The following is a 24173-nucleotide window of genomic DNA, read 5'->3' on the forward strand; positions in this document are numbered from 1 at the left end:
GAAGGAGAAGGAAGGGAGCAAGGGATCAAGAACCTATTTGAAGAAGTAATGACTAAAAACTTCCCTAACTTGGCAAAGGAAATAGACACTCAAGCCCAGGAAGTGCAGAGAGTTCCAAACAAAATGAACCCAAACAGGCCCACACAAAGACATATTATAATTAATTTGGCAAATATTAAAAACAATGAGAGAATCCTAAAAGCAGCAAGAGAAAGAAAATTAGTTACTTAAAAGGGCGCTCCCATAATACTATCAGCTGATTTCTCAACAGAAACTTTTCAGGCTGGAAGGGAATGGAAGGAAATATTCAAGAGTGATGAAAAGCAAGGACCTACAACCAAGACTATTTACCCAGCCAGGCTATCATTTAAAATTGAAAGAGAGATAAGGAGCTTCTCAGACAAGAAAAAGCTAAAGGAATTAATTACCATCAGTATCACAAGAAATGTTAAAGTGATTTCTTTAAGAAGAAGAAGAGGGAAACATACAAACAAACAAAAGAAGATCAAAAATATGAAAATAAAATGGAAACAACTAGGTACCTATCAATAATCACTTTAAATGTAAATCGATTAAATGCTCCAATTAAAACACATAGGGTACTCAATGGACAAGAAAACAAGACCCATACATATGCCATCTACAAGAGAACCACCTCAGTGTAAAAGACACACGTAGACTGAAAGTAAAGGGATGAAGATATTTCATGCAAATAGAAACAAACAAACAAAAAAAAGCTAGGGTAGCAATACTTATATCAGACAAAATAGATTTTAAAATAAAGACTGATCCCAGCTGAGGATCGGAGAACCGCAGGCTGCCACTGACCTCACAGCCGCTAGGGGTTTTTAGAACTTCAACTATAAAAATGGGCAGAATTTTCCTTGATCATATTGGTGGTACCCGTCTGTTTTCTTGTGCAAACTGTGATACGATTCTGACCAACCGCTCAGAACTCATCTCTACTCGGTTCACAGGCGCCACTGGCAGAGCATTTCTTTTTAACAAGGTAGTTAACCTGCAGTACAGTGAAGTTCAAGACCGGGTCATGCTCACTGGCCGCCACATGGTTCGAGACGTGAGCTGCAAAAACTGCAATAGCAAACTGGGATGGATCTATGAGTTTGCCACTGAAGACAGCCAGCGTTACAAGGAAGGCCGTGTGATCCTGGAACGCGCTCTGGTCCGGGAGAGTGAGGGCTTTGAGGAGCATGTACCATCTGATAACTCTTGAAGCATAAGAGATAACTCCATCTTTTCCCAGGTCTCCTTCACTGAAAACAAAAATCTACTTACATACACTGTCACCTTAGCATCAGAGTCGGATTCATGAACTGCGGAACAAGAGGTTGTGAGCATCTAAGATGGAACCTTTCTTTCTTTCTTTTTTAAAATTTTCTATTTTCCATCCAACAGCAGTGTGTAGAGAGAATATTATGCAGATGCCGTTAATTTTTTTTCCCTACGTTTACATTGTGAGGCAGAATAGTCTATCTGCAGCTACATGGTGGCTATGTGAGGGAAAAAATCTGGGCTATTAGAGTGAAAAAGTGTGTTTTATGTACATTTTGAAGGGAAAATGTGTCAAGAGCATGGTTTTTAAACTTATTTGGGCTTCATTTTAAAACTTTTTTTTTTTAAACCCAGTTGTTTCACTTGATTTGCTGGCCTCAGAGAAGAGATCCGAATTTGTGACCAGAGCTAAAGGTTCAGTGTCAGTATGGCTTGTGCTGGCCATTGTGCCATATTCTTGTTGGAGATGAACCGTAGCACCAGAGCTCATTCTTCCTTGTCAGCCCTGACCCAGAGATGTCACCATTCCTAGTTATCTGTCACCACATAATTGGTGTTGATTGGAAACGTCCTGAAATGGGGCAGAACTGCTTGGTTGTCTTTTCCATGTAACTTAAGCATAGTAATATAAATAAAGTAATAGTTGGAAAAAAAATAAAAAATAAATAAATAAAATAAAGACTATATATAATGAGACAAAGAAAGACATTACCTAATGATAAAGGGATCAATCCAACAAGAGGACATCACCATAGTAAACATCTATACACCCAAAACAGGAGCACCTAAATATATAAAACAAATATTGACCAACATAAAAGGAGAGATTGATAGTAATACAATCATAGTAGGCACTTTAACACCTCATTGACACCAATGTACAGATCTTCTAGATAGAAAATCAACAACAACAACAAAAAAAACAGTGGCCTTAAATGGCATACACTAGACCAGATGGATTTGATAGTTTTAGAGCATTTCACCCCAAAGCAACAGAATATACATTCTTTTCAAATGTACATGGAACATTTTCCTAGATAGATCACGTTAGGCCACAAAAATGTCTCAGTAAATTTAAGAAGATTAAAATCATATCAAGTGTCTTCTCTGACCCCAATGGTATGAAACTAGAAATCAATTACAAGAAAAAAACTGAAAAACACACAAACACATAGAGGGCTAAATAGCATGCTAGTAAACAATTTAACAAATGAGCAGAGGGCCTGAACAGACGTTTCTTCAAAGAGGACATACAGATGGCCAACAGACATATGAAAAGATGCTCAAAGTCATCAGAGAAATCATCAGAGAAATGCAAGTGAAAACCACAATGAGAAAGTTTTATATTTAGAGTATTCCATTTTCTTCAGCATGCTTCCTTTCTCCATTCCCCTTTGCCAGTTTAGATCTTACTCTCTACCCTTTTATGTTTTTGTTGTCACAAATTATCCCTATTTATGCTGTGAGTTGTAAGGGAGGAGGAGGGTGGTAGATGAGGGTAAAAGGGATCAAACGTATGGTGATGGAAGGAGAACTGACTCTGCGTGGTGAACACACAATGTGATATATAGATGAAGTATTACAGAATTGTATTCTTGAAACCTATGTAACTTTACTAACCATTGTCACCGCAATAAACTTTAATTAAAAAAAAAAAACCACAATGAGATATCACCTCACACCTGTCAGAATGGCCATCATTAATAAATCAACAAACAAGTGTTGGCAAGAATGTGGAGAAAAGGGAACTCTTGTGCACTGTTGGTGGGATTTAAAATTGGTACAGCCACTAGGGAAAACAGTAAGTAGGTTCCTCAAAAAATTAGAAATAGAACTAACTACCTTATGACCCATCAGTCCCACTTCTGGGTATTTATCCAAAGAAATCCAAAACAGTAATTCGAAAAGGTGTACACACCCCTGTGTTCACTGCAGCACTATTACAATAGCTAAGATATAAAAACAACTGAAATGCTCATCAATAGATAATTGGATAAAGAACTTATGGCACATATATATGCAATGGAATATTACTCTGCCATAAGAAAAAATGAAATCTTACCACTTGTGACAACATGGATGGACCTAGAGGGTATTATGCTAAGTAAAATAAGTCAGACTGAGAAAGACAACTACCTATGATTTCATTTATATGTGAATCTAAAGAACAAAATAATTGAACAAACAAAACAGAAACGGACTCATAGATATAGAGAAAAAACTGATGGTTATTAGATGGGAGGGGGGTTGGAAATTGGGTGGAAAAGGTGAAGGGATTAACAAGTACAAATTAGTAGTTACAAAATAGTCATGGGGATGTAAAGTACACATCCCCATGGAGAACATAGTCAATAATATTGTAAAACTTTGTATAGTGTCAGATGGGTACTAAACTTATCAAGGGGATCACTTCATAAATTATATAAATGTCTAACCAATAAGATGTACACCTGAAACTAACGTAAAATAATACTGAGTGTCAACTGTAATAAAATAGTCATGGGGATATAAAGTACAGCATAGAGAATATAGTCAACAATATTATAATAACTATGTACAATGTCAGATGGGTAATAGACTTATTGGGGTTATCACTTTGTGAGCTACATAAATGTCTAATCACTATGTTATTTTGTTCTCAAAACAACATAGTGATTAGACTTTTGAAACTAATAGAAAAAAACACCAAATGAACTTTGTAGAGATGAAATATATAATAGCTGAAACAAAAAATTAATTGGATGGGATTAACACCAGATTAGATGGTACAAAAGAAGATATCAGCAATCTTAAAAAACAGCAATAGAAACTACCCAAACTGAAGCACAGTGATACAAAAAGTTTAAAAATAATTAACAAAGTATCAGTCACTTATGGTATAATATCAAGCAGTCTAATGTATATTTAATTGGAATCATGGGTAGGATGGCAAAAAATATTTGAAAAAATAATAGCCAAAATTTTCCAAAGTTGAGAAAAACTGTAAACCTATAGATCCAAGGAGCTCAATGAATCCTTCTGAGCATCTGAAATAAGGGTTAAAGAACCAAACAACAATAATTATAAACTTAGTACTTCATAAGTGGCAAATCATCTGGTTCCAAATGGAACATATTTGTCTTTTACCTTATCCGGTCTCAAACACCGAAGAATTATCATTTTTTGTAGTTCGTTTAGGCTCTGATCCATTGGTTCTGGAAATTTAGCATTGTGCGGCTCTTTACTGTCATAGATTTCCCTCCATTCCTTTATATGTTCACAAAAATGCGTCCTAGTGGAAAAAAGCTTATTAGTTATTCTTTCATTGGGAAAAAAATTGAAAAAGGGATTGTTGAGCAATGAGTTAAATCAAGACAGCTATAGAACCATTTAAAAATCACTAGATTACAAAATTACCCATCACTGTCCAATGCTAAATCAAGTTTAAACAATTACCTGAGTCCTTTGAAGGCAGGGAATTCACTAGCATGACAAATTTCCTCCCAGCTTTTATCTTGTAGCCAAGTAGGATCAGGATTTGCTTCAGCACTCTTCAGACTCACCCCTCCAGTTAAAAGAAACCTAAGTTCTTGGAAGTCAACCTCTTTCTTTGCCCTGTATTCCCAAAATAAGGATTGTTGTAAATTGCTGATGTTAAAATTGAATACAGTCAATTTTTGCATCTATAGCTTGAATAAAATAATTAGGACTGACTCTCCCTACTTCTATAAACAATTAGAAAACTGGATAAAATGAATGAAACAACTGTTTCGGAAATTCTATAACAGGACTGTGGTCCCTGAAAAAAGGGAGATGAATAAGTGATCCCTGTGATTGCTCTAACCATCTGCCTGAAGGCGTGTTCCAGATCACAAAACAGGGAGACCATCAAAATCAGAGCTTGGCAGTATCGCTGAGTTGAAGAGACAGAGATCAGAGTTCCAAAGGGCTGGGGTGGCTGAAATTTGTGGACAGAGTACCAGAGAGGAGGACAATACATGAAAAAGGAGCTCTAGAAACCTGCATAGGTATCCTCTCTTGATTTTATTGCTAAATTCTAAGTCATCTGTGAGTACAGTAAAACTCCAGGAGGCCTGGCAAATAATGTTTGGAGAGCTGTAAACTGAATAGCTACCAGAGTTTGCACAGGACTGGAGATGTGAATTTTGCCAACTAGAGTTGAATCTTTGTTGAACTAAAAAGAAATGAGCTATGAGGCCACGAAAAGACATGGGAAGACCTTCAATGTATATTATTAAGTGAAAGAAGCCAATCTGAAAAGGCTGTATTTCTTGACTTGGGTGGTAGTTACACAGATTTTTGCTCTATAAGAATTTACTGAACTGCACATGAATATTTTAAACTTTTCTGTGTTATCTAAATTTTAAAAATCAAACATTAAAACACCGATACTATTGTAAAGAAATGTACAAGTAAACTCATGAATTAAGCGGAGTAGCCATCTTTATTGATTCGATTTTCCAGGCAGGTTTTTTAAAATAAATAAAGAAAAAGCAAGTAACTTACAGCAGAAGGTTGGTACATAATAAAAAGGAAAACAACAGCTTGTCCTTCTCAAATAGTGATCGGCATATATTACAATATAAGTTGTAAGTGAAGTGGTCATTTAAATATCGTAGTCGCTTTTCCAAGATTTTGGATTTGTTACTAAAAGGTTAAAAAAAGGAAAACATTGAGTTCAAAAATACTAAGATAAAATAGGTAACAAATGAATTAACATATTAGTTGTTTTTACTTCATCAAAGTACCTATCCACTGTTAAAAAAGATGAAGCTACACACACACACACACACACACACACACATACACACACAAATGAAAGTATATAAAACTGGTGAAATCCGAATAAGCTCTCTGGATTATACCAATGTGAATTTCCTGGTTGTAATATGTATTATAGCTACACAAGATGTTACCATTGGAGAAACAAGGTGAAAGATACATGGGACCTCCCTGTACAATTTGTGTGTGTGTGTGTGCAACTTCTTGCAAATCTGTATGTAAAAAATGGTATAATTCTATGAGAAAATGAAATATGGTTTACATTATCTTTCTATTTGCAAAATTCTAAATTTCGTATTTTACTCCAAAATGAAAACAATCAATTAATTAAAAAACACCTATTGAACCTCTAGTAGTATAAAGATCTATGCTGGGAGGGAACTGTATAAGACAAAGAATTATGAAACATTTATATGCCCCAAAGAAGAGCCTAAAATCTAGATCAAGATCTATACATTTAAAAAAATATATGAAGAGTCAGAAAACATATAGGCAAAAGTGGTTACTTCTGGGTGGGGTTATAATTGATATTTATTTTCTTCTTTGTACTCTTATGTGTTCAAAATTTTTGCAATAAGCATATATTGCTTTCTTTTTTTTAGTTCAGTTTTTTTTTCAGTAATACTTATGGCTATATAAGATGATGTACCCATTCTCGAATGGGTACATCAGTTTTACTTGTAATACCTCAAAACTGGGAATGACCCAGATGTCCTTCAACAGGTGAATGATTAAATACTATGAGGAAATACTTCTCACGATAAAAAGAGGCAACCATTGGCACATGCAACAACCTGAGTGAATCCCCAAAGAATTAGATTGGGTGAAGAAAGCCAATCCCCGAAAGTTACATACTGTATTATTCCATTTATATAACATTCTTGATATGACAAAATTATAGAAATGAAGAACAGATTAGTGGTTGCCAAGCATTAAGGAGAGAGTGGGAATGGGCGGCACGTGGGTGTGGCTATAAAAGGGCAATGGGGATCCTAGTTGTGAAAGAAGTGTCAGGTATCTTAACTGTATCAACCTCGATATCCTGGTTGTAATATGTACTATAGATTTTCCACGTTGCCATTGGGAAAACTGGGTAAAGTGTACACAGGATCACTGTAGTATTTCTTATAGTTGCATGTGAATCTACATTTATCTCAAAATTAAAAGTTTAATTTAAAAAAATACTTGTGTCCATGGGAATAGATTGGAAATGTAGGAGGTAGTGACACTTCTCTGAGCAGCCATTTTTGTACAGGACTTACTTTTGGAGTCAAATTAATTTGTGTGCTAAAAAATATAATAAAATTAAAATCAACAAGAATGAGGGGGAAAACTATAAAATAAAATATAAACAAATGAGCCTAACTGTATTTCATATGAATGACATCACCATATTGAAGAAGGGAAAAACTAACCCAAGTAACTTTTGAATACAGTTTCTTTGTGGCTAAAAACAAGAACACAATAAGTTTCTGAGTGGACATATGCATTAAATTCTCTTCAGTATACACCCAAGAGTTGCTGGATTTGTTGGAATTACTGGATCGTATGGCAAATCTATGTTTAATATTTTGGGGCACTTCTGAAATGTTTGCAAAGTGACAACACTATTTTACAATCCCACCAGCAGTGTATAAAGGTTCTGATGACTCTACACCCTCACTGACACTTGTTATTGACATGTATGTCCATTCTTCAACTTGACTATCTTCCATTGTGTGGGTTGTATAAATTCAAATTCCAATTTCCAACTGAGAAAGTTTAGGGATTTCAATTACTCAGGAGATTGTTCTACCAAGAACCCAGGTAGAACACACATGGCAGGCTCAAATAATGTTCTATCCTGTTTAACAAGTACGGTAGTTACTAAATACCAGATATGTTATAAATGCTTTACAAATATTAACTTTTTAAAGCTCTCATAACAACTCTAAAATGTAAGTACTATTATTATTCCTGTTTTATAGATAAGAAAAATTGAGGCAATTACAGAAAGGTTGACTTGCCTATATTCATTCAGGTAGCATATGGCAGAACTGAGATTTAATCCCTTACTCCAGCCTGACTCCAAAATCTGTGTACATTCATTAATTGATTAAAGTGAAAATATCTTGCAAATGATTAAAATGTGGGACTGCAGCTTTTTATAGACCACAAGGATGAAGAAAGAAATATTGTAGTTGCCAGCAAAGATGTCATGTGCCTTATTGAAATATTTAGGAGTGTCCTTCGATAGATAATTAGATGAAGAATTTGTGGTATATATACACAAAGGAATGCTATTCTGCCATAAGAAAAGATAAAATAGTGTCATTTGCAACAACATGGATGGATCTTGAGATTATTATGCTGAGGGAAATAAATCAGACAGTAAAAGTCAAGAACCATATGATTTCACTGATGTGTGGTATATAAAATTGAAAACAAAGGAACAAGACAAACAAATGAAGAAACAAAAACTCATAGACACAGACAATAGTTTAGTGGTTACCAGAGGGTAGCGGGGTGGTAGATGAGGGTAAAAGGGATCAAATATATGGTGATGGAAGGAGAACTAACTCTGGGTGGTGAACACACAATGTGATATATAGGTGATGTATTACAAAATTGTACACCTGAAATCTATGTAACTTTACTAAAAATTGTCACCCCAATAAACTTTAATTGAAAAAAAAGAAATATTTAGGAGAGGAAAAAATGACTAAAGCTAATCCCTCTTATGTGTAAATCTTGAGTAGGAGTGAAAGAAAACTTAAAACAGGAAAGTTTTCTTTCTTTCTTTCTTTCTTTCTTTCTTTCTTTCTTTCTTTCTTTCTTTCTTTCTTTCTTTCTTTCTTCCTTTCTTTCTTCCTTTCTTTCTTTCTTCCTTTCTTTCTTCCTTTCTTCCACTTTTGCATATTTTAAAATATTCTATAATGAATATTATATATTATATATGAATATTATATATTATATAGATAAAAAATAATTTTTTTAATAGGAAGCGTGATAAAAATCCAACCTAGGGAGGATGAATGAAGCTAGAGAAAATTTACCTGTCATGAATAGAGTTGATATAAAGGTTCACAAACCAGGTGAGAGAGTACTGGTACATTGGATCAATGTTAGCCAGGTCTGCAGTGCTGAAAAATAATACTGATGAATGTTTAGCAATGGGTCGATAGCCTTCTCGAGATTCTGCTATTTTGAGTTCTGTTTTTTCTGCAATCTAGAAAAAGAGAAAAATCAAGATTAAGAAATAGAAAATGTGTTTTAATTATATATTTTTCATATAATGAAGTTTATACTTTAAAAAATACCCACCTAACTCAATGACAAAATTATGGAAATATAGTTTACAAGAAAGGGCTTTACTACGCTAAAAGCTAGAAAGAAAGGAAGAAAGAACAAAAGAGAGGAAGGTGGAGGGAGGGAGGGAAGAAGGAAGAAAGAGAAAAGAAGGAAAGAACTACTGAGGGAGGGGAGAATAAGACCAGAGGGTGGAAAGGAGAAAGGAAAAAAGAAAGAAAAATAGCTTTACAGATTAAAGGTGTGATTACTCACCAACAAGTTCTCTCTTATTTGAGTCGTAACAGCACTGTCAATCTTTGTTTATTCTTTGCCTGAATCTGACATGTGTACTATTGTCACTCACCTTCTTTTACTTTAATAGGTCAGAGACAGAGAGGGAGAGGATGAAATAGAGAGAGCAAGTGTGCATGTGTGTATGTTTAAGATGTCAACATTATGTACCAGGATCCAGCACAAAGTCTGGTAAAGTAGGTATTCAAAAATATTTGTTGGCTGATGGTTTTATACATTATGAATACTTTTTTCAACTAGTTTCTGAAATGTTTAACTTTTCCAGATTTAATAGTATAGACATTCAACCCCAAAAGAAAATATTTCTCCGAGATAACAGCTCTACAACTGACAACTCAATCTGATAGGTTAACATTCTACACGAAAAATGTTAGAGCACTTTTCCAACCTGCTCTCCCTTCTTTGGAAATGCTAGCCAGAGACTTGCTGAATGAGTGTGCCTGCGTAGTCATGTTTATAGTGAATGATCCTGTTCATAGCTGATTCAATCCAGAGGTAGGGATAGAACCAGGCCCAAGATAAGCTAATCAATTTTACCTCCAACTTTGCACCCTTTAAGAGCCTCAGAAACTGACGTCAGGTGGGACTGGGCATTAGTGCTAAAAGGTAATGGGGACCAGAGTTGGTTTCTATTGCAAAATAAATGTAGGAAGAAACAGATGCAAAATTTTTACAGAAGAAATTAGTCTTCAAATGGAGTAGCGAGAAGGGCCACACAACTGTAGAAAGAGACGGAGAGACAAAGAGCATAGAAACTTAATTTATTAAGCTTTCCATTTATTCCTGAGGCTTGTATGTACTTCCCATGATTGGGGAAACTATCTTTTTTATTTGGGCTAATTTGAATGGGTTTCTGTTCCTTGCAAACAACTCTCCCCAAAATTATACAGTATAACCACAATTAAAACTAAGGTTTGAACCTCAGTCTTGACTATTAGTAAGTAAAACAAAGTTATCAACAATGGAAATTAATGACACTTTATATAAGAAAGCATTATCTTAGTATTCCCATTTAAATCTCCTGTTATTTAAACCTTAATTTTTCAGCTCAAATGCCATTTGCCATTAATGGCAGTAGCATGCAAAAATAATCAGCAAATATTGTTATTATTTTTAAACAGTAAATAATTTAACTCAGGTTCCATAGCTTTATTTGCAGTGTACTTATAAATAGTGCTTACTAAACTTGGCTCTGTGTATGAAATGTTAGGCTCGAGAAATATAAATATGTTTTTGATTAATTACTATTAATGGCCTAAAATCAAAGAACAAGATATTTTTAAAGAAACAAACATTGTGAATATATGATGTTAAATGAAGAAAATTCATTATTTGTAAAAATTTCCTGTGCTCTGATATTTATATATATCATACTTTCCAGGAATCAAAAAGACTAAACTTCAGTCAAGAAAATTTTGGGGGAAGGGGAGGCTTTGAAACCTATAGAATGAATTCTTAAAGTTTTGTTGTGTTTGTTTATTCTTATAGGTTGGAGGAAATGGGAAAAGCAGGTTTTAGACTATGTGGGGGAACTTTTCTCTTAAGACAGTTTTTTTTTTTTTTTAATGTTGGGTTAGTAGAATAGAAGTCAGGGCCAGATACAGAGCATATTTTGGACCAGAATATAAAATGAATTTAAAGTTATGTTTATAATGATCAAGGGGACCCAATCAGAAAGAGATTATAATTCATTAAATTTCTCTCTCTTTGCAAGATAAAGTACTTGAACCAATAAATACTTATATCTCCTTTTCTCCTTGAGTCTTAATAGGAAATAAGCTGATAAATGCTTCCTATCCTTATCTCCTCTTTGAAAAAACCACATGGCAAGGGGACAATAAGAAGTTGGTTCAGCTCTGATGGACAGGAATTGGGAAGGGAGACATTATAGAATATCTCAGTCACTGTCCCCAGATGGGGGCTGCCACGGAATATTACTCTAAGACACTGCTACTCTTTTGGCTCTTCTGAAATTGGAAACAAACTAACAAAAACAAAGAACAACAACAGCAAAAAACATACACTGAACAGAAAGTCATTACCATCACATTCATGAAAAACTCAACCCACCCCAAAAGGAAGGTGCTTGGATCTTTTGAAAGCCCTCTACTCCAAAGCTGTGTAGGCAGCAGCAGAAGGATGCTGAGTAACTAGTGCAATTTCTATTTAGGTTTTTTAAAAAAAATTTTAAATTACCCTAACATTAGGATGTGCTTAATTCATTGGGTGGGCCAAGGAGGACTGAAAGTTCTGAAAATCAATAAAGTTAGCCTACAGAAGTCATTACATAACATCACTTACTTGTGTGAACTTGGGCCTCAACTACTCTTTCTGGCCCTAGCTTTCTCAACTATGAGATGCAAAAGACGACTGATAGCTAAGTCCTCTTCTATCTATAACATTGTATGAGTCTTATTAAAAAACATAGAATATAAAAACACCATTTGGCTGTGATAGACAAATTTGCAATAAAGACATTATTGGCTATGGACTACTTGTCTTCCTTCCACCACCTGGCACCCCCAACTCTCATACCTCTCTCCCTGACAAACAAATGACTAGGCATTGTCAGAAGAATATCTGTATTAATACCTAGAAGCACTTACTGTTCAATTAACCAGCAGTTACCTCCACACATCTTAAGCTCCAACCAGGAACAGAAGCAAGCCAAATTCTCAAGCTCAAGTTTTTAGACAAAGAGTCAATTAAACTTGGATAAACCACACTAGCTTCTCTGAACTATGCAATAATAAAAAAATATCTTTTTTAAAGTTTCATTCTAAATTTATTTCTTCTGTGTAGAGATACCATATCAATCAGACCATGGTTTAAATAATTCAACAGTAAGAGATATTATCGTGAGTTTAAAATTAGTTTCTATGTTTTAGTATTTTATGAATTCTTTTTCTTTTCCAGTAAGTCTTCTATAGCACTTTCCTCAGGTACTGGGAGTAAATTGGAATCTTAAGATTCAAAAGACTGTTAGGATTCTTTTTTTTCACCTGCTGTTTCTTTGTTATTTCATTGGACATAATTTTAGCAGAGTCTAAGACTTTAATTGCACTTTCATCTTCTAAAATGTTTCCTTTTGAGGATGATAATGTTTCCAAAATTTTTTTCTCTATATCTTTTAGCTGTTTCTTATTAGCTGCAGACTGAAGAATAAGAGCATTTCTTTCCTCTTCTAATTCTGGTCTAAAAAAGATAGAAACATTTAGTCTAAATTTGTAGTATTTTATCTAAATTCATATCTAAATATTAGATATCACAATTCTATAGACATTTAAGTAATTTTTAGATGTGTAACACAAACTAAGATGACTAATATCTTTATCATAACCTAAGGAAAAAAATTACTTCCACTCAAATAATAATTTGAGACATTCAAGCTAAAACAAGCATTAACTGTGTATGTGTAAAATGTGGCAACAACATGTACTGTAATAAGTCTAAGAATATGTTAAGTTTATCCACATGCTTTATCCAGTTATGTTAGAATAAGAACTGGAGAAGAAACTCAGAGGATGAAATTTCTTATTTATTCCTTGGCTTTGTCATATTTAGTCTCATTTTCATCGCCTCTTCTACAGTAGCAGACATAGAAAGGATGACTCATCATACAAATACCTCTTCAAGTAAAAGACAAATTGGCACTCACATCTTACCAAGATTGTATGAAACTTCAAAATAACATAATTTACCATGTCATAGAATATATTATGACATGGTTCCCTCTTGTGAAATTCAAATATTGGAAGTAACAAAAGTATCTCATGGCTACATATTTTCACTTATAATTTGATGTCATGTAATAGGCTACTTGATAATGTTATATAAAGCTTCAAGTGAAATCAAAGACTTCCTTCAGAGAGAGGAAAAAAATCATAGAATACAACCAAACTAAAATGACAGACAGAAACACAAAGACAGAGAAACAATGGAGACACCAAGCTACCAGAAAACAAAAGATAAAATGGGTATAGGAAATCCTTACATATCAATAATCACCCTAAATGTAAGTGGACTGAAGTCACCAATAAAAAGGCACAGAGTAGCAAACTGGATCAAAAAACAAAACCCAAACACATGCTGCCTTCAAGAGATGCATCACACCTACAAGGACAAATACAGACTCAAAGTGAAAGGGTGGAAAACAATACTCCAAGTAAACAGCATCCAGAGAAAATCGTATGTAACTATACTTATATCCTACAAAACAGATTTCAGGATAAAAAAGGTTAACAAGAGACAAAGGTGAACATTTCATAATGATAAAGGGGACAATACAACAAGAACACATAACACTTATCAATATATATGCTCCCAATCAGGGAGCACCAAAATTTATAAAGCAACTACTCACAGAACTAAAGGAAGAAACTCACAAAAACACAATTATAGTAGGGAACCTAAATATGCCATTGATAGCTATGACTAGATCATCAAAATAGAAAATCAATAAGAAAATATCAGCCTTAAATGACACATTTTGCCAAATGGACATAATTTACATTTAGAGAGCCTTTTATCCTACAAAACTAGACTATACATTCTTTTCTAGTGTGCATGGAACATTGTCAAGGATAGACTATATGTTGGGAACCAAAAGTAGCCTCAACAAATTTAAGCTTGAAATCATAACAAGCATATTCTCCAACCACAAGATTTGAAATTGGAGATGAACTGCAAAAAAGGCAGGAAAAACCCACAAATAGGTGGAATTAAACAACATGCTATTAAAGAATGACTGGGTCAAAGAAGAAATAAAAGGAGAGATCAAAAGATACATACAAACAAATGAGAATAAAATACATCATATCAAAATTATTGGGATGTGGTGTAGCAGTATTATGAGAGAAATTTATATCATTGCAGGTGTATCTCAAGAAATAAGAAAAATCCCCAAGAGACAAATAAACATTACATCTTAAAGAACTAGAAAAGGAAGAACAAATGAAACCCAAAGTCAGCAGAAGGAAGGAAATAATAAAAATTAGAGCAGAATTAAATAAAACAAAGAACAAAAAGACAATTAAAAAACCTAATGCAACAAAGAGCTGGTTCTTTAAAAAATTAATAAAATTGACAAACCCCTGGATAGACTCATTAAGGAAAAAAGAAAAAAGACACAAATAAACAAAATCAGAAATGAAACAGAAGTCATGATGAATACCACATAAATACAAAGGCTCACATGAGAATACTGTAAAGGACTATATGCTACCAAATTCAATAACCTTACAAGTTCTTAGAAATATATAACTTCCCAGGTTGAATCATGAAGAACTAGAAAATCTAAATAGACCAATCAACAGTAAGGAAATTGAAACAATCACCCACATCTCCCCAAAAGCAAAAGTCCAGGACCAGATGGCTTCACTAGGGAATTCTACCAAACATTCAAAGAGGATTTAATACCTGTCCTTAAACTCTTCCAAAAAAACTGAAGAAGAAGCAATACTTCCTAACTCATTTTATGAGGCCAACATTACCCTGATACCAAAACCTGGTAAGGTAACACAAAAAAGAAAACTAGACCAATATCTCTGATGAATGCAGATGCAAAAATCCTAAGCAAAATACTAGCAAATTGAATACAACAATGCATTAAAAAGATTATACATCACGATCCAGTGGGGTTTATTCCAGGGGCACAAGGATAGTTCAACATACATAAATTGATCCATGCAATATACTACATAAATAAAATAAAGAATAAAAATCATATGATCATATCAATAGATGCAGCAAAGCCATTCAACAAAATACAACATCCATTTATGGTTAAAGCACTTAATAAAATGGGTATAGAAGGAAAATATCTCAATATAATAAAGATCATACCCCCAGCTATGACAAACCCTCAGATAATATCATAATTAATGGTGAAAAACTGAAAGCTTTCCCTCTAAAATCAGGAACAAAACAGGGATATCCTCTGTCATCACTGTTATTAAACATAGTATTGGAAGTCCTAGCTAGAACAATCAGGCAAGAAAAAGAAATAAAAGGCATCCAAATTGGTAATTAAGAAGTCAAATTGTCACGTTTTGCAGATGACATGATCCTTTATAGAGAAAACCCTAAAGACTCCACCAAAACAAACAAACAAACAAAACAAGAGAAAAAAACCCAATAAACAAATACAGTAAAGTTGCAAGATACAAAATCAGTTTACAAAAATCCATTGTGTACCTATACACTAACAATGAAATTTCAGAAAAAGAAATGAAAAAAACAATTTCTTTTGCCATTGCAACAAAAAGAAAAAAACACCTAGGAATAAACTTAACAAAAGATGTGAAGGACCTACTTATACACTGAAAACTATAAGACATTCTGAAAAGAAGTTGAACAAGACACAAAAAAATGGAAAGATATTCTGTGTTCATAAATTAGAAGAATCAACATAGTTAAAATGGCCATATTACCCATAGCAATATGTAGATTAATGTAATCCCCATCAAAATACCAATGGCATTCTTTGAAGAAATAGAAGAAAAAAAAATCAGATTTGCATAGCATCACAAAAGACCCCAAATAGCCAAAGCAATCCTGAGAAAAAAGAACAAGTCTAGAAGTACCACACTCCCTGATTTCAATTTATACCTCTAAGTGACATTAATCAAAACAGCATGGTATTGGCAGAAAAACAAATACACAGACCAATGGAATAGAATTGAGAGCCCAGAAATAAACCTACATATATATATACACACACACACACACATATACATATATATATATATGCAGATAATTTATGACAAAGGAGCCAAAAAAGCTTCTTCCACAAATGGTGCTGGGAAAATTGGAAAGCTTCGTGCAAAAGAATGAAATTAGACTGCTATCTTTCATTGTATACCAAAATGGATCAAAGACCTAAATATAAAACCTGAAACAATAAATTGCATTGAAGAAAGGATAGGTACTAACCTATCCGAATAGACCTTGGGTTCAGAAAAGATTTTATGAATTCGACTTCAAAAGCAAGGGAAGTAAAAGTAAAAATAAATCAATGGGACTGAGTCAAATTAAAAAGCTTCTGTACAGCAAAAGAAACTGCCAACAAGACAAAGAGGCAACCAACCAAATGAGAGAAGATATTCATGAACAACACCTCTGATCAGGGGCTAATATCCAAACTATATAAAGAACTCATACAACTCAAAAACAAAAAAGCCAAACAATCCAATTAAAAAACGGGCAGAGGACCTGAACAGACACTTCTCCCAAGAAGACATACAAATGGCCAATGGATATATGAAAAGATGCTCAAGTTCATTAGCTATTAGGGAAATGCAAATCAAAACCACAAAGAGATACCAACTCACAACAGTTAGAATGGCTATTATCAACAAGACAAGTAATAACAAGTGTTGGAGAGGCTGTGGAGAAAAAGAAACCCTCATACACTGCTGGTGGGAATGTAAATTGATACAGCCACTGTGGAAAACAGTATGGAGGTTCCTCAAAAAAATTAAGAATAGAATTACCATATGACTCAGCAATCCCTATTCTAGGTATTCACCCCCCAAATCTAAAAACATTTATCTGTAAAGATATATGTACCCCTCGGTTCATTGCAGCATTATTCATGGTGGCCAAGACATGAAAACAATTCAAGTGCCTGTCCTTTGATAGATGATTGGATAAAGAAGATGCGGTACATATATAATGTAGTGGAATATTGCTCAGTGATAAGAAAAGATGAAATACTGCCATTTGAGACAACATGGATAAATCTTGAGATTATCATGCTAAGCAAAATAAGTCAGACAAAATAAATCGAGAACCATATGACTTCACTCATATGTGGAATACAAAACTAAAAGCAACAAATGAAGAAGACAAACAAAAACTTATAGACAGTTTAGTGCTTACCAGAGGGTAAGGGGGTAGGGGTTGATAGAGAAGGGTAAAGGGGGTGAAATATATGGTGACGGAAGGAGAATTGACTCTGGATGGTGAACACACAATGCAATATTTAGATAATGTATTATAGAATTATATACTTGAAACCTATATAATTTTAATAACCAATGTCACCCCAATAAATTTAATAAAAATAAAAGATTTCCTTCAGGAAGCAGTTCTTTACCAGTAGCCCTTCCAGGTGTATTCTTTCTCATGTAAAAAAATAACACATGCTAGTAATGAAAAAAATACATAAATTATAAAGAAAAGAGTAACACTTACCCATAATCTTGGCACCCCAGGGGAATATTATTGTTAACATTTTGGTGTATTCTTTCCCAATCTTTTTTTTGTATATATGGATATCCATTCATGTATTAACTTTCTTTTTTACAAAATATTACCCATACTGTATATAGCTTAGTATCCTACCTTTTTGTTCTTATTCTAAGTATTTTCTTATTAACATCCTGTATATTGTCTTTGCACACATTCCTGATTTTGTTCATAGCATACATAGGTGACATTTTTGGCTCAAACAATCAGATACAAGTCAGAAATTATGGCATATCATCTGAATCTACTACCCACACTAAGGGCCCAATAAAACATGGTTGACTTATAACTGGTATAGAATGGCTATTTTAAAGGATTATATTAAGTATTTAATCCATAGTAACAAAATATAAAATTTGACAAGGTTTCAAAATAATCACATAACAAAAGTATTAATGGCCTACAAATATTTCTTTCTAGGCTATTTGTAAGCATTTAAGAAAATACATACCTCTCCTTTGCAACAACAATACCTAGTAACTGATCTTCAAGTCCTTCTGGAGTTATCATGAAATTGAGCAAAGACAGTTTTGTAGCCAACTCTGGCATATAGTGTGGATTTCTCAGTTTTGTGGTAATATAAAACTTGAAATCAAAGGAGTACTCAATAATGACTTCACCGAGTCTGATGCAATCAATGCCACCTGTATTTCAGAAAACAAATGCATAGTAAGTAAGCCAAAGTGACACTCCCACCCCCATGTTAAGATCTTTCCCAGATTACAAGTAATTTAAAGTAGAATACAGGTGTAAGAAAAGTTATAAACACAGAGGCAAGTAAGCAGTTATATAGCAGAACATTAATTCTGGGGTAGTATAAGACATTTTCTCTGTTGTCATGGAGCCTTCTAAATCAAGATTCGTTTTGATCTTACTTCCTCTAGCAATTTTCAATCATGATTCCAAAGTTATTTGCATATGACTAAAGCTTTTAAAAGTACTAGAGTTTGGCAGAGATAAAATTTTTATCAACGAACAAAAAATTATATAAGGTGGGCAATGTCAACCTAAAGTCAACTCTGGTCCACATTAACAATTACTATTCACAATAATAGACTTTATGTAGCCCACGGTCACAAGATAAAGGAATTTCAGCCTGGCTTAAACTTCTTCATGTTTTCTACTGAACAGTCTAAATAACAGTGGTTAAGGCAATGAAGGGAGGGCGCGGTATTTATTTTAGAATATCTGACCAAACTTCATTCCTGATTTCCTTTCACACATTAACAATGGCACAGAAGTTCTAAGTTATTAACACTATTATTAAATTTATGTAGCGGTTTTCTTGCCTCAACGATAAGCCTCAAAGATAATCCAATCATTTTTCAGTTCTACCAACTAATAAAATTGACTTCTACCTTGTTTAAAAGTTTGCCTAAGTAATAAAGGCTCCAAAGATGGATCCAGTTCTTCACCAACATTTTCCAATAGAAGTGGAGTTCCAAACTGAATACAATTTTCCAGTGTTCTCATATAGTCTGCATCTGATAGCTTAATAACACTAAGCTGATTTTCTTTCTCAGAGTTTTTGATCCACTTATTGGCTTGACCCTGGGGGTCAATCATTAAAGGCCTAGAATATAAAAAGAAAAATTCTGAGAGGAATAAATAGATGTTGAGATTTCTTTAAAATTATACAATTTAAATAATAAATATCACCAACAATCTGTACAAATACAATGTGTTTCACATCCTTTATAAGGATTAATCTTCACAAAAGTCCTGTGAGAAAAAGTGAAAAGGAGTTTTATTCTCATTTATTTATTTTTATTTAAAAAATTTCTTTTGAAATGAAGAAATTTGGTCTCTGGGAGTACTATGTCCAAGGTTCCATGGTTACAAAATCAGTCCAATGTCAGAAGTAGGATCTTGTGAACCTGTAAGCTGTGCACTTTCCAATATAACACATTGTCTTCAAGATAATTTGAATACATGACATCTGTTAAGATAATATGAACAATAATTCTATTACTTGATAAAAATTGAAAGTAACAGATCTACTAACTTATAATGGGTTTCCTCAGGTTATGAGCAGAGTCATAAACTAAGTCCCCAAGTTTACTCTGGCATATATTTGAGATCTATTTACGATTTTTTTCTGTGTAAGTATAGTAAAGACTTTGTGTTCAAGAACAGATGATTCATGGTTTCAGATATTCAAAATATGATGTGTTTTCCTCTTCCTCAGTGATGATGCTGTCCTAGGTTCTTTTTGTATTCAGTACAGTGCATTAAATTGTCTTTAAAAAATATGAGCACAGAAAGGGGAGTTTTCATCCCACGTCACTTTGGCTTTCCCAGACATTCTCTTTCTCTTTCAAGGGGTAAAATCCCCTTTCCCTATAAATAAGCTCTTTAATCAATTACTCCCAGATAACTCTGTTCTTTTATTTTCTTTCCTTTCCAAAAGACAAAACAATCCAATACTGGCTACTTGGTTGTTTTCTTTCTCAGCTCAAATTGTACTGAAGTCCTACTGAAAGCACAAAAAGGTCCAGACACTAGTTAAAATTTGCTTTTGCTATCACAGCAAACAGAGGAAATGTGTTCTGAAAATCAGAAAGTTATTTTATATACAACTGCTTAAAAGTTGCCTAGTAAATTAGACTAGATGCATCAAGGCCCTATTTAAAGGGATGTTTTTTCTTCCTTATATATGCTTATTATTGGAAAAATACAACATTTGTTCTTTCCCTTGCAAAAAGTAAGCTTTTCTGTAAATTAACATTTTAATGCTAATCAGTGTTCTTGGTAATGCCTAAATCAATGTTCTCAGTATTATAATAATTAGAGATTGTTTATTATTCTAAAAGAAATCCAACAAATGGATGGATCTTGAGATTATTATGCTAAGCAACATAAGCCACACAGAAAAAAGTCGAGAACCATATGATTTCACTGATATGTGGGATATAAAACTGAAAGCAACAAAGGAACAAGACAAATAAAGAAACAAAAACTCATAGACACAGACAATAGTTTAGTGGTTACCAAAGGGTAAAAGGGGAGGGGGATGGCAGATGAGGGTAAACAGGGTCAAATATATGGTGATGGAAGGAGAACTGACTCTGGGTAGTGAACACACATGTGACATATAGATGATGTATCACAGAATGGTACACTTGAAACCTATGTAATTTTACTAACCATTGTCACCCCAATAAATTTTAATTAAAAAAAGAGAAGAAAGAAATCCAACTCCTAGTTAATACAACCTTACATAGTATTACAAATACAACTGGAAAATTGAGTTGTTGTGTCCATCAGAGAGATAAGACCATGCCATGGTATTTGTATTCCAGTGTACCAAGTGTGGGCATGCAAATAATTCTAGTCTGCATTTCAGATCCTTGGGAAGTCTGAAGAAACAAGCATTATTTGTCTATGCTTCTGACAGAGGTAGTAATTTTGGGGAAAACAAAGCTTTACTGTTAAGTCACCAAACTGATGTGTTAACAAACAAGAGTAAAGCAGCACAGTAAGTATTTTCATCATGGGTAAAAAGTAAGCAAAGCCAGAATTTAAGATACAGACACTAAATGAGATATTTGAAGATGATAATTACAAAAAACTAACATTCATTGAGAACTTATCGTGTACTAAGCACTTTCTCACAACATTCCTATGAGGGAAGAGTTATTATCATCCTCATTTACAGATGGGGTACCTGAGTCATTGAGAGGTCAAGTAAGTTACCAAAATCTCAAGATAGAAAGCGATAGAGGAAAACTTGAATCCAAATATCCTGACGCCAGAAATTGCACTGCTCTCAACCACTGTGCAATATTAGAAATAGACCTCTAGAAATTATAAGCAAGCAAAACAAGGATTGATTACTTATAAACTGATGCAGCATGACTGACTAAATAACCTTGAAGATCCTTCAGCCACTTTGTAATGGTGGATAAAATATGACATTTTTTAAAAACACATGTGACATACATTTAAGAGGTATGCACATACATAATACATACATACATACATACATACATACATACATACATACATAAAAACACAGGTGCCAGAAACACAGGCAAAACTGAATTCCAGGAAAGTAAGTGCATGAGCTGATATGACAACTAGCCTTGGGGAGATATCAGTTCTAACAACGTAGGGGCTCCTTGAGTCCATATGTGGCAAGAAGCTGGAACTGAGACCCCTGTATAAAGCTTAAACCCACAAAAGATTTAGTGAAATCATAGATAGAAAAATATCCAACTCTGCATAAGAGACAAGAAGAAAATATTTTGATTCCAGATAGAAAAAAGTCCCCTGAGAAACTATAACCATGAGTATACATTTCATATAGGTGTAGGATGCAAGGTTACACTAGCTACGTAGACCAGGAAACTCCAAGTTGAGAAATTAACATATACTGGGCCAATAATATGCCTGGAAATCCTGGAAAAAGTAAGAACAAAACACACATTGCAGCTGGAGCAAGAGCAAAAACAAAACTTAACCCCGGGGTGTGTGAAAGGGGGGAGGCAGATAAATGTCTTGGGCTAAAAACATTATACCTTTTCTTAAAAAAAGATTTTTATTAAAATGTAGCTAACTTACAATATTCTATTAGTTTCAGATGCACACCATAGTTATTCAACATTTATATACCTAAGGAAGTGATCACCATGGTAAGTCTAGCAAGCATCTGACACCTACCATGCTATCACAATATTATTGACTATATTCCCTCAGCTGTACATTACATCCCCATGACTTATTTGTTTTCTACCTGGAAATTTGGACCTCTTCTTCCTCTTCTCCTCCCCCCACCCCTTTTAATTTTTCAACTACAGTTGACATTCAATACTATTTTACATTAATTTCAGGTGTACAGCATTGTGGTTAGACATTTATATGATTTAAAAGGTGATCCCCCTGATTAGTCTAGTACTCATCTGGCACTATACATAGTTGTTACCATATTGACTATATTCCCTATGCTTTGCTTTACATCCCCATGACTATTTTGTAACTACCAGTTTGTACTTCTTAATGTACACCTTTTTCACCCTGTTCCCCCGCCTTCCTCCCATCTATCACTCGAATAAATCTAGTACCCATCTGACCTGATAGTTATTGCAATATTACTGCCTATATTCCTTGTGCTATACCCTACATTCCTATGACTACTTTGTAACAACCAATATGTACTTCTTAATCTCTTACCTTTTTTCACTCACACCCAACCCCTCTCCCATCTGGCAAGCATCAAATTGTTTTCTGTATCTATGAGTTTGCTTCGGTTTTGTTTATTTTGTTCTTTAGATTCCACATATAAGCAAAATCACATTGCATCCGTCTTTCTCTGTCTGACATACTCCATTCAGCAAATACCCTCTGGGTCCATCCATGCTGCTGCAGATGGCAAGAACCCATTCCATTCCCTGGCTGAGCAATATTCCATTGTATATATGTACCACATCTTCTTTATCCAATCATCTATCAAAAGACACTTTGGTTGTTTCCATGTCTTGGCCATCTTGAATAATGCTGCAATGAACATAGGGCTACATATATCTTTATGGATATTTTCAGATTTTGGGGGTAGATATCCAGAAGAGGGATTGCTGGGTCATATGGCAAGTCTATTAATTTTTTGAGGAACCTCCATACTGTTTTCCATGTGGCTGTACCAATTTACATTCCTACCAGCAGTGTATGAGGGTTCCTTTTCTTCCACAGCCTCTCCAACACTTGTTATTCCTTGTCTTGTTGATAATTGCCATTCTAACTGGTGTGATGTGGTATCTCACTGTGGTTTTGATTTGCATTTTCCTAATAGCTAATGAAGTTGAGCATTTTTTCATATATATCTGTTGGCCATTTGTATGTCTTCTTGGGACAGGTGTCTGTTCAGGTTCTCTGCCCATTTTTAACTGGATTGTGTTTTTTTTTGTTTTTGAGTTGTATGAGTTCTTTATATATTTTGGATATTAGCCCTTTATCAGAGGTGTTGTTGGTGAATATTTTCTCTCATTCAGTTGGTTGCCTCTTTGTTTTGTTGATAGTTTCTTTTGCTGTACAGAAGCTTTTTAATTTGATACATTGATTTATTTGATTTAAATCAAAATAAATCCCATTGATTTAAATCAAAATAAATCCCATTGATTTATTTTTACTTTTACTTCCCTTGCCTTTAAGGTCAAATTCATAAAATCCTTTCTGAACCCAAGGTCCATTAAGTTAGTACCTATCCTTTCTTCAATGCAATTTATTGTTTCAGGTTTTATATTAAGGTCTTTGATCCATTTTGAGTTAAC

General features: G+C 34.0%; 2 protein-coding genes across 2 annotated transcripts in view; one reads left to right on the forward strand and one right to left on the reverse strand.

The window, feature by feature from the left end:
• Positions 1-24173, reverse strand: part of DNAH12 (dynein axonemal heavy chain 12) — a 190131-nt gene that overhangs the window by 26681 nt on the left and 139277 nt on the right. Inside the window, exons 56-62 of the mRNA XM_033131749.1 lie at positions 19266-19480; positions 18359-18551; positions 12660-12852; positions 9111-9283; positions 5800-5940; positions 4729-4887; positions 4420-4564 (exon numbers count right to left, since the gene is read on the reverse strand). Of these exons, the coding sequence (XP_032987640.1) occupies positions 4420-4564; positions 4729-4887; positions 5800-5940; positions 9111-9283; positions 12660-12852; positions 18359-18551; positions 19266-19480 (1219 nt within the window). The remainder of the gene's footprint in view (positions 1-4419; positions 4565-4728; positions 4888-5799; positions 5941-9110; positions 9284-12659; positions 12853-18358; positions 18552-19265; positions 19481-24173) is intronic.
• LOC117036670 (protein yippee-like 5) lies at positions 793-1935 on the forward strand. The gene has a single exon (XM_033131756.1). It carries the CDS (start codon positions 869-871, stop codon positions 1232-1234), a length of 366 nt encoding a protein of 121 aa, XP_032987647.1. The 5' UTR covers positions 793-868; the 3' UTR covers positions 1235-1935.

Source organism: Rhinolophus ferrumequinum, chromosome 17 (genome assembly GCF_004115265.2).
Source record: "Rhinolophus ferrumequinum isolate MPI-CBG mRhiFer1 chromosome 17, mRhiFer1_v1.p, whole genome shotgun sequence".
Lineage (NCBI taxonomy): Eukaryota > Metazoa > Chordata > Mammalia > Chiroptera > Rhinolophidae > Rhinolophus > Rhinolophus ferrumequinum.

Bases quoted from the DNA above. Each gene is read 5' to 3' on its own strand.
- LOC117036670 (XM_033131756.1), top strand. From the start codon at position 869: ATGGGCAGAATTTTCCTTGATCATATTGGTGGTACCCGTCTGTTTTCT.